Here is an 11,860-nt window from a genome sequence, read left to right as displayed (position 1 = left end):
GCTCAAAGGTCATAATGCAGTCATTTGTGTCACCTTTCAGCCGAAAGTTTTCACGACGATGTCTAATGTACAGGAGGAGAGGAGGGATTTCATCACCAGAGAAATTGACAAAGATTATGTGAAGGTTGTTCAAAAAATTTATATTGGATGGTATAAAACGCCAATATCTGGATCAGACATGAGAAAGGCTGTCAGATATATTCAAAGGATCTTGGAAGGTTGGTAGTCATATTTATATAACTTTCAGATACTTTGCATTCATTATATACGTGTACATTTAAAGCTATACATTATAAATATTACATACTTAACACAATTTCCTTTTATATTCAGTACTTACAATGCAGAACTTACAAAATCAATTCTGCATTAAAGATAATACTTAAGCTGCTGCTAGGGGCATCTTCTCAATTTATGTGGTAACATGCATATATGACAGATGAAACTCATATTTTGCGATGTAAAATATTCTAAATTGTAATTCTAATTTATGATGCATAATATATAGGAGAAGAAAGTCATAGGAAAGCAACAAAACTGTTTGATGCTATACAACATATTGATATGATGAGAAAGAAAGGGCGACTAGACCAAGAGGGTCTTCCAGTGGACTATTCAATGTAGGAGCTTTGGCATATCTTGCTAGAAAGGAATGAACACCCACAAGAGAACTTGCAAAGAATTGTGAAAGAGTTCGAAGATAAAAGAGGTAATTTTAATTAACCTTAAAAAAGCTTGGACAAGTTGTAAGTGGTGTTGTTGTATTGAGAAGTAAAGAATTGAAGATAAATTTACATTTTTGAAAAAAAAAACTAGCATTCAGGTGCGAGGTCCCATATATTCATGTGTATCGTTACCTGTGTGTCACAGTGATTAGACCTCTGCTCTGGAGTCGCGGAGTAAGGAGTAAATCCTTATGTCGCGGGTTCGAATCCCACCGTGGGACGTGGATACCGGTCCTTAATTCGGATGAGACGGTATAAATCGAGGTCCCTTGTGGCGGCGTCTCCATATGAGTGAAGATTTTAAACAACAATTAAATAAATATTCATGTTATCATTGCTGATATATCCACACTAATTAATATACATAAAAAGATTAAAATAAGAAACAGATATCAAAAAACACCTTCATTGGACCATTTTCCAAAGTGTACAGTTAACCAATAATATGGTCAACGAAGTAACAACGCGTTGATATACAACAGGCAGGTAGCAACGGGGGGGGGATGGCCCCCATTTTTTCACAAACATACATTTTACTATTGGAAATGTTCATTGAAAGGCCGGTTGCCCCCCCCCCCCCCCATTTGGTTACAGTAAAGTGAAATGAGGATAAAGTAGTATATAATGTCAGAAAAAATGGTAATGTTGGCCTCTACATACACACCCTCCCCATTGCATACATCTCAAAATGTAGTATAGATATCGCTTACCGTTTTTCAGTGTTACTAAAACAATTGAAAACCGGTCAACTACAGTGACTGTTTCAAATGAAATATTAAACAGAAGACGTTTCATTCTTGTCCAATAGTTATGTTTCATGTATAGAGTTACAGAAATTATTAAATGTCACCGAATCGAAGATAAGTACTTAATAAAATACTAGATAAGTAATTGGTTTATACATTTCTTAAATTTATCTATTGTTTTGTTAATTTATAGGCTTTCGACCTTCTCCAGAAGAATTCGAAGATTTGTTTAACTCAATGAAAGGTAATATAGGTAAATATAGGTATATTAATACATATACTTCCACAGGCACCTGAAGTACGGATAATACACCCCCCCTTTTTTTTAAAGAAAGAAAAAATGTAAGAGGGTATAATACCTCGAAAATATAAAATTTCCCCGTCAAACACATCTATATGTCGTTATATGCAAGTTTGAAAAATGGCCCTATTCGGTATAATAAAAATACTCAAGGTAAGAAACAAAAATTGTAAACAAACAGGGGTGCCCCACTTCGAGACAGATTTCCAAGGTAATAACAGTGTTACCTATCCTACTTTTGCAAATACTCTGTCTGGAAGATGTTCTTTTACTAGTCTCTTTAACCTAAACCCCGCTGTAAGCGTTTGATATGCCGTAATCGGACGATTTTTTAATCGAATACATAAAATTTTCTCCATTGGCAGCGTTAAAGGAGGTTTTGGGGCTGCTTTTCTGTTTCGCCTTATCTGATTGGTTAGATATTTAAACTGTATTACAATTAACCAATCAGATAAGGCGAAACGGATCAGCAACACCAAAACCTCCTCCAAAGCTGTCAATGGAGAAAATTTCATGTATCCGATTAAAAAATCGTCCGCTTACGGCATATCAAACGCTTACAGCGGGGTTTAGGTTAAAGAGACTAGTAAAAGAACATCTTCCAGACAGAGTATTTGCAAAAGTATGATAGGTAACACTGTTATTACCTTGGAAATCTGTCTCGAAGTGGGGCACCCCTGTTTGTTTACAATTTTTGTTTCTTACCTTGATTATTTTTATTATACCGAATAGGGAAATTTTTTAAACGTGAGAAAAAGTTCAATCTGCTTGCATATAACGACATATAGATGTGTTTTGACGGGGAAATTTTATATTTTCGAGGTATTATACACTCTTACATTTTTATTTTCATTAAAAAAAGGGGGGGTATTATCCATACTTCAGGTGCCTGTGATACTTCCTTCCTTATTCAAACTTAATTAAACTCTTCCTTTGGGTATTTCACGGTATGCTACTTGTGATCTTCACATGTGAATACCGGAAAAAATCTCTTGAGATGTAAGTATTGCCACAGCTGAACAATATGAAATACTAATAATAGCAGATCAATGTCGCTTTCATCACGCCTTTTATGGAGAAATAGTCAAAACATGTACAAGAAATAACGTGCTGCTAAAACGCCAGACGGAAAACGGAAATTTCATTATATCATTTTATGTTTAATCACTTTATGATAAGTTTATATAAACAAATTTTATCATAAACAATATTTTTAAAGCGCATTCAATCTGTATTATAAAAAACAAGTTGGTGTAGTCATGATTAGCCTCTTATTCACGAAAATAGCTGACGAAGCAGTGACATAGAATCGAAATTGAAATTATTGGGGGGGGGGATTAAACTTACCTGAAAAGAATTTGACAAACTAAAAAAAAAAGACAAATGATTCGGTAGGGAGAATGAGTTCCTACTTTAATGTCTTTCAGTCTTTTCTACAGTAATTACATTATGAAAAGGTAGTGACAGAAAAAAAAACATAAAAACAAACTCAAGTATATACATTTGAGTTTATTTTGCGAGTGCATTTAAAAGATAAACGATTGCTTTTGCTGTTTAACTGTCAGAAGCCCTATGCTAGTCGTAGATTCTGCAAACCATGCATGTTTTGACCACTCGATCACCGTAAATATGAAATCTGTCAAGTAGTATTAAGTGTTTGAGAATACTAAACGTACTATGATGAAACTTGGACAGAGAAACAATAAGTATTGCTATCTCCGTGGGATATTTGTTTTTTGATAATACATCTTACAAATACCGAAAAAAAAGTCGTGACCCACATCGCTTCTGAATCCAAAGCGGTGAAAATCTACTCCTCCATTCGTCAAAAACGCCCCCACACTTTTTAGCGACTCCTCCCGTGACCAGTTGTATACGGTGAATTTGAATCTTGACTGACCCTTGAATCAACTGAAGTTTACGTATTTATACCTTGTTGAATGCAAAAAAAAAAGCTTTATATAATTAAATTTTATTTTCAGTCAAACTGGAACAGGAAGGAGTAATTAAAGATATACAAATTGAGGAAGGAAACGAAGAACTTCAGCGAAAAAATATTCTGCTTCAAGAGAAAGATGGAATTATAAAAGATAAGGATATTATGCTGGAAGATAAGGATAGAATGCTGGAAGATAAAGATAAAATGCTGGAAGATAAGGATAGAATGCTGGAAGATAAGGATAGAATGCTGGAAGATAAAGATAAAATGCTGGAAGATAAAGATAAAATGCTGGAAGATAAGGATAAAATGCTGGAAGATAAGGATAGAATGCTGAAAGATAAGGATAGATTGCTGGAAAATAAGGAGAAAGAAATACAATGGCGAAACAGAAAGATAAAGAAAATGCAAGAGTGGTTAGAGCAAATGCAAGTATTGTCAGCCAAAGGTTTGTTGTTGAGCGAGAATGAAGCTTATTAAACGTTTCAAAGTAATTACCTATATAAGAAGAAAACTATTTTGAGATATGCGTCATATTCATATTATCTTGGTTTTGTACAACATGATTAATCATTGAAACAGTATTTTTAAATTGTGTAGTAGTAAAATTGGATGAATCTGGAAACATACATAATTACATTATTTTTCTGTAGATTTCATAAAATTGTACCTAATATTGAATATTTTCAATCATTATTTTTAGAATACATAAAACATACAGTATACACAGTAGTATTTATTAAATTATACATGTTTTGAGATTTTTTGGCTCACAGTTATATTCAGTTGGTATGCAGGCATACAATTATACTACAAAAGTATTTTCGTATACAAATTAAAAAGCATTATTTTATATTATCTAATGTAGTTGGGTGTGAAAACGACTTAATTTCAATTTTTTTTTCGGGTTGCTGGTCGACATTTTTTTTTCATATACATAAATGTACATTTAATATTCTTACATGTAATATGCGTCATGTACATGTATGTTTTGATCTCTTTCTATTAACATTGCTGAATTGGTAGAATTTTGAATTAAGGACATGCTACAAACAAAAATTGGATGCATGTATTGTTATATGTTGATTCTCTTTTTTTTAAAGTAAGATTTTGGTTCGGAAAGAAATATGTAATAATCAAATTTCTAAAAGGTATATGTATATATAAAATGAAAGTATTTTTTATTATGTTCATATGTTATTTTAATAAGGAACAAAAATCATTTTAAAAACTTTTTCTTGAGATTACTTTCATATATAGAAATTACTTTGTAAAAAATTATATTGACTGTTTTCAATATTTCAATAAATAATATATGCCATGAAATCATGGTATTTTTCATTTACATGTAGTTTGATTAATTGAGGAGGGAAATAAAAAAAAACTTGTAAAATAAAAGAAGAAGTATTACATCTTTGACAACAAAAGAATTATAATTTTACGAAAAGGAAACTGAATTGTTAAAATAATTCAAAAACAGCAAAGAACATTCGGAAGTTTGCATTCTTCCTTTCGCGGTTTAAAAAAAAAAATCAAATGTAATATAGGAACACTGGCGAAAAATGTTGGGTTTTAAATAAAAGAAAACTAAATTTTAAACAAACCATGAAATATATGAATATAAGAAGGAAAATTGATATGTTTCAAGCTAAATATAATTCAAATGCAACAATAATACAGGAATAAACACTGAATGGGAGACATCGCCATTGCTACTCTGTCTCTGTCAATTTCCGTATTTCTTTAGTTTCCTTTAAAAAATAAATATGAACACATTTCCGATATATATGTCAAGTTGTACTTAAAACAACTCTTTAATCAAGTACTGACACTATGAGTTGTAGCTTAATAATAAAATGGCATCTTTTAATAAAGGCAAAATGAAAGGTGAATTCTTTTATCTTTTTTGTACAAAAAGAAACGCATTTTTGAACAAAGTACAAATCACAGGCTAACAAATTTACCAACACACCGCAAACATTTAAAGTTTTAATTTTGTTTCACTACTTTGATGCAATTCATATTGTAATCCTGATTAATATGCATTCAACATTGTATTTAAACGTGCAAACGCTTGTTACAATCAATAGATTACTAAAATAAAAATTGTTTTATGTATTTTATAATATACGACCAAGCACTAATGACAAAAAATGAACATGATCAATCGATTATGATAAATTCAGCGGTAGTGGGCGAATTATTATCCATAAATGATACGGATCCAGAATATGCAATAATATCACTGAATTATTATAATAAACTGCATGTTTGACCTAATATACATGTATGTTACCCTCCCATTTTGTTTCATCAGTAATCAGGGAATTCCACTATCTCTTGAAAAAAAATCAAAAGAGCACATGTCAGGAGTCAGGTCCAGTAGAGGATGTTCTCTCCTCCTTGGAACCTGAGCCCATCTCTGATGTTTTAGAGGTCCGTGTTTGCTCTGTTCAGGGTTCGCATTGTTTCAATGGGCTACTGAGCCTGTTTTTTGTTTTAATTGTTATCCCCATATTACATGTAAGTGATTTATTTAAGGATTTCCATCCCTAATGGGACAAAATTCTCTACCCTTAAATGGCTGTCAAGTACATAACACTCTGATATTAAATTAAAGTTTTTTGTAGTAGAAAAAGGAATGCCCGCGAGAAATTTTCAAAAATTTCACTAACTAAGCATTAACTAATTAACAAAGATTGCATTGAAGTCTGTGGGAAAAAGTATTTTTTGAAAATAAAAAACTCAAATAATATGAATATCATTTAATACTGCGGTAGAAAGATGCAATAAAATATTAGAAATAGAATGGCAAATAAATAATTTTTTGCCCGTAGAAGTTTTTCAAATGGAATTTTTCATTAATTAAAAATAAGGGGGAGATAACTCTTGCCAAAACTCAAGGTCATATATTAGGACACATCCCAGCCTTAATGCTAATAGTAATAAATTGGATTTATGTCTATATACACAGAGTATTTCATTGAATCTTTTGCTATTAGGGATTGTTCTTAAGTCATTTGTGTCACCTTTCAGTCGAAAGTTTTCACGACGATGTCTAATGTACATGTACAGGAGGAGAGGAGGGGTTTCATCACCAGAGAAATTGACAAAGATTATGTGAGGGTTGTTCAAAGGATGTACATGACATGGTATAAAAAGCCAATATCTGCATCAGACATGAGAACCGCTATCAGATACATTCAAAGGATTTTGGAACGTTGGTAGTCATATTTACACTTTATATAACTTTCAGGTACACGCATTGCATTCATTGTACATGTATACATTTGAAGCTATACATTAATATTATTACCTATTTAGCAAAATTTCCTTTTATATTCAGTACTTACTATGCAGAAGATACAAAATCAGTTCTACATTAAATAAGACACAAGAGAATACTTAAGGAAGGTCTAAACACTAACAGAAACTGCATGGGGTTTTTTTTGACTCAGAGAAAAATATATCATATAAAGATATGCATAATGAGACTTTTTTCATTCACTTATAACATATAGGGCACGTGCCTTTTTTGCGCAGGAAAAATGTTCAAAGACAATGGACTATTTTTGAGCAGAAATCACTGTTGTTTACTTACATTGGAAAAATTAATGAAAATAATTAATTTAATTTTTTACTCTTGCTCTTATACCAGTGTAATGCTAAAACATTTTAATCTATTACAAATCATGTAATTAACGGTAATAAACAATTTCTTTAATCTTACACATAAGGACAGATCAATCTAACTGCATAAAACTACCCTATAAATAGAGCTCTTAAGTGTGCAGTGTTTAGAGCGTTCTTAAGCCGCTGCTAGGGGCATTTAGTATTATATTTAAATTGATGTATCTTTTTAATTTTTCTGGTTACATGCATATATCTTAGATGAAACTCATATTGTGGGATGTAAAAATGTTCTAAATTGTAATTCTAATTTATGATACACTGTACATATATAGGGTAAGAAAGTCAAGGGGAAGCAACGAAATTTTTTAGAGCTATACAACATATTGATATGATGAGAAAGAAAGGGCGACTGGACCAAGAGGGTCTTCCAGTGGATTATTCAATGGAGGAGCTTCGGCATATCTTGCTAGAAAAGAATGAACACTAACAAAAGAACTTGGAATAAATTGTAAAGGAGCTCGAAGATAAAAGAGGTATTTCAAATTTTAAAAGGTTTAGACGAGTTGATGTGTTGAGAAATATACATTACATCAAGCTAATAATTCAAGAGAGATTCACAGTATTGAGAAAATAGTGTTCAGATGCGATGTCACATACATTTATGTGTATCGTCACCCGTGTGGCACAGTGATTGTAGTGTCCGCTCTAGAGTCGCGGAGTAAGGAGTATATACTTATGTTGCAGATTCGAATCCCACGTTGGAACGTTGATACCGGTCCTTCGGATGAAACAGTAGAAAGCAAGGTCACGTGTCGCAGTAGTAGCTGGTATGCTTAATTGCCCTTAGTGCCAAGTTTATAGGATGAAATTTGCAGCTCTCCACCGGCAAGTGGTGGCGTCTCCATATGAGTGAAAGACTCTCGAGAGGGAAGTTAAACAGCAATCAAACAGAAATTCATGTGTATTATTGCTGATACATGCACACTAATTAATATACATGAAAAGATGAAGATAACGAACACTGATCGATCTCAAATAGCACCTTCATTGGAACACGTGATGGACAAAGTAACAATGCGCCATAGTTGTTCAAAGTTCACGCTATCGCGTTAATATACAACAAGCACGTACGTAGGAACAGGTGGGCCGCTCCCCCCCCCACTTTTTTTTTCAAACGTATATTTTACTATTGGAAATAATCATTGAAAAACCGGTTGCCCCCCCCCCCCCCCACACACGCACACTTTTTGTTACAGTATAGTGAAATAAGGATAGAGTAGTATATAATATGTAAGAGTTGGTGGCCTCTACACACACACCGTCCCCACTGCATGCATCTCAAAATATAATATAAATATCGGTCACCTTTTTCAGTGTTAATAAAACATACCTGAAAACCCATCAACTACAGTGAATGTTCCAAATAAAATATTAAACAGAGCGCGTGCCTTTCTTGTCCAATATTTATGTTACATGTATAAAGTTACAGAAATTATTAAATGTCACCGAAGTGAAGATATAAGTACTTATCAAAATACTAGATAAGTAATTTGTTTTATACATTATTATATTTATCTATTGTTTTGTAACTTTATAGGCTTTCGACCTTCGCCAGAAGAATTTGAAGATTTCTTCAATTCAATGAAAGGTAATATAGGTAAATACATGTACTTCCCTCTTTAAATTTAAGGGAAAAAATCTCTTGAGATATAAGTAGCCACAGCTGCACATTATGAACTAATAATAGCAGATCAGTGTCGATTTCATCACGCGTTTTATGGAGAAAAGGTCAAAACATGTACAACAAAGATCGTGCTTCTAAAACGCGGAAGTGAAAAAAAACAATATATTATTTAACACCCCTACTAATGTGTTCGGAACCTTTTATTTTCGGTGTTTTGCAAATCATAAAACCCGATGAGTTCAGAGTAGCTCTGGCAGAGGCTCTGGCGAGAGTTAGCGAGACTTCGGCGAGATAGGGTAAATTATTCACGGATGTGGTTAGGAAGTGACTAGCACGTGGAGGCATGGTAAACAGAAAAGTTATATTGCGTTTCAGTTTTCACCACCCTAGAATCAGCTGATAATATAAGTACAAATGTACTTTAATTAATCGATCTCTTTTACATCAATTCAAACTTACATAAGTATTCTCTATACTACAATTTTCTACAGTCATGAATTAAAATTTCTTCTTGGACAAATATTTTTTTGCATGGGAACCGGGACTATATTTTTTGGCGTCAGATTAGCAAATGAGGCTCCAGCATGATTTTAACTGACCAATCATCTGAATGAGTATTGCATTATGGGTTACTACGAATACTACAGGAATTTTACGCTTGAAAAAAGGAAAATCCTATGGTTAATGAAAAGCATTTTTAAAAATATTATTTTCATGCTTATAATGACAAACAATTCATTTGTTAAATAAACGGCGGAAGTCTAGGTTTCTGAAAGTCATACTGCAAAAGCGATTTGCGTCTGTTTTAATTCCTTTGTTGTACTATCTGTGAATACAATTGCCAGGTGCATTCCCTGGCCGAACACGTGATCACGAATGTAAACAGAGTTTTGTCCATTTAAATGCATAGAGATATTGCTCGTTTTCCTTACCCTTGAAGCGCTGTTGTTCTAAACTAGACACAAACTACATTTTATTAAACATTTTTTTAAAAATATTTAACAACAAATTAAAAACGCCCGTAACATCTTTCATAGTTTCTTATCTTTGTATTTTGTTCGTAAGAACATTTTTTTATTTTGCAGTCCATTAACTTGATGGTAGATTGAACTGAACTACGTGTTCGAAGTAAAATGTAAACTTGTATTTGGTATAAACGTTGTTATTCATTCAAAGATTGGTCAGTTGCTCGTGGTAAGAGCCTCTGTGCACATTTATAAAAATAGCCATACAAGGCAAACAAAGGTTTGTCAGTGTAGATGATAATGCATTTTTACCAGCGAATCGGTCACTAGTGAGCTTTATTTTCGCCGAAAAGTATCAGATATATTGTTATTTACCACCATCCCCCTACTTAAGCCCCCCTTTATCAGTTGAAAATCATGAAAGTCTTTCAGAAAGGTCTGGAAACATTTATTATAGGAAATGTTTTCAAAAGAAACAGGCTATAGCAATATCATGTTTACTGCCAATTTTATTTCTAAAACCGGTTCTACCGGATAACTTTTAAATAGATCAACCTTAACCACGTGTCTTAAGAAATGTTTAAGGAATGAAGCTAATTTCACCGCGAAGCGGTTTATAAAAAATATCGTATAATATAAGTTGAAATAAGCTTCATTCCTTATAATTTAATTTCAGTGCAGACAATGATACAATTTTTTCCCGAGAATAAGGCTTCACATTGATTAAATTTTAAAAGTAACATCAAGCGGTAATACGTACGTAATACGCTTTTTGACGTAACTCATTATGACTTAGGCAAGTTATGTTATACAAAATGGATAAAAGCTTTTATCCAATCAAATGACGTGTTACAAGTAAAATTAAATCATTTTAGATTAAAGCAAATTTTACTATAAACAAAATCAACTGTATTTTATACACCTTCAATCCCCTTTGATTAAAAAAAGTGGATTTAGTCATATTCAGCCTCTTATTTAGGAAAATCGCTGACGTAACAGTGACTTAGAATTACAATTGAAAGTATAGGGGGAGGTGGATTTACCTGAAAAGTATATACATGTATTTGACAAACGAAAAAAGAAGGTAAAAGTATGAGTACAATGTAAGAAAGAGTTCCTACCCGAATGTTTTTCAGTTGTTTTTGTTACTTATGTCATTATAAAAAAGGTATTGGCAGAATAAATCAATGAATCTTTTCAGTCAACCTTGAACAAGAAGGAGTAATTAAAGATATGCAAATTGAGGAAGGAAAAGAAGAACTTCAGCGAAAAAATATTCAGCTTCATGAGAAAGAAGAAATTATAAAAGATAAGGATAGGTTGCTGGAAGATAAGGATAGATTGCTGGAAGATAAGGATAAAATGCTGGAAGATAAGGATAGAATGCTGGAAGATAAGGATAGAATGCTGGAAGATAAGGATAAAATGCTGGAAGATAAGGATAAAATGCTGGAAGATAAGGATAAAATGCTGGAAGATAAGGATAGAATGCTGGAAGATAAGGATAGATTGCTGGAAGATAAGAAGAAAGAAATGCAAAGGCAAAACAGACAGATTAAGAAAATGCAAGAGTGTTTAAAGCAGTTGCAGGTATTGATAGCCAAAGGTTTGTTGTTGAGCGAAAATGAATGAGTTAATACCTTAGAAATAAATGTAAATAACGACAGAGAAAAAAAGATAATCTAAAAACTATTTTTGCATGCCCATCATATTCATGTTTTCTTGGTTTTGTACATGATTAATTCAATGAAACGCAGTATTTCTAAAATGTGCAGTAGTAAAGATTCATGAATCTGGAAACATACATAATTACAACATTATTTTTCTGTTAGATTTCATAAATTTGTATCAAATATTCAATATTTTC

At 32.5% G+C, this 11,860-nt stretch overlaps 2 protein-coding genes across 5 annotated transcripts; both read left to right on the top strand.

Annotated features, from left to right (window-relative positions):
- The first annotated feature begins 43 nt into the window (after positions 1-43).
- Positions 44-4,431, top strand: LOC134249341 (microtubule-associated protein 1A-like). Of its 3 annotated transcripts, none has more exons than XM_062731698.1 (4): positions 44-218; positions 509-709; positions 1,665-1,715; positions 3,755-4,431. In XM_062731698.1, the coding sequence occupies exons 3-4, from the start codon at positions 1,709-1,711 to the stop codon at positions 4,189-4,191; spliced, it is 444 nt and encodes a 147-aa protein (XP_062587682.1). In that variant the 5' UTR covers positions 44-218; positions 509-709; positions 1,665-1,708; the 3' UTR covers positions 4,192-4,431. The 3 variants fall into 3 exon arrangements, with proteins under 3 accessions (XP_062587682.1, XP_062587679.1, XP_062587681.1); XM_062731695.1 differs by having other exon boundaries at positions 1,665-1,724; positions 3,755-4,428; XM_062731697.1 differs by lacking the exon at positions 44-218 and having other exon boundaries at positions 478-709; positions 1,665-1,724; positions 3,755-4,428.
- A 2,354-nt stretch (positions 4,432-6,785) lies between these two features.
- Positions 6,786-11,814, top strand: LOC134249342 (microtubule-associated protein 1A-like). 2 transcript variants are annotated; one of them, XM_062731700.1, is made up of 4 exons: positions 6,786-6,931; positions 7,677-7,877; positions 8,942-8,992; positions 11,195-11,814. In XM_062731700.1, exons 3-4 carry the CDS (start codon positions 8,986-8,988, stop codon positions 11,623-11,625), a joined length of 438 nt encoding a protein of 145 aa, XP_062587684.1. In that variant the 5' UTR covers positions 6,786-6,931; positions 7,677-7,877; positions 8,942-8,985; the 3' UTR covers positions 11,626-11,814. The 2 variants fall into 2 exon arrangements, with proteins under 2 accessions (XP_062587684.1, XP_062587683.1); XM_062731699.1 differs by having other exon boundaries at positions 8,942-9,001.
- The last annotated feature ends 46 nt before the right edge of the window (positions 11,815-11,860 follow it).

This window comes from Saccostrea cucullata, unplaced genomic scaffold (assembly GCF_032062105.1).
Source record: "Saccostrea cucullata isolate Sc308-1 unplaced genomic scaffold, CSIRO_AGI_Scuc_v1 ctg16509, whole genome shotgun sequence".
Lineage (NCBI taxonomy): Eukaryota > Metazoa > Mollusca > Bivalvia > Ostreida > Ostreidae > Saccostrea > Saccostrea cuccullata.
Note: the sequence above shows the minus strand (reverse complement) of the source record. Positions and strands in the feature narration are given on the sequence as shown.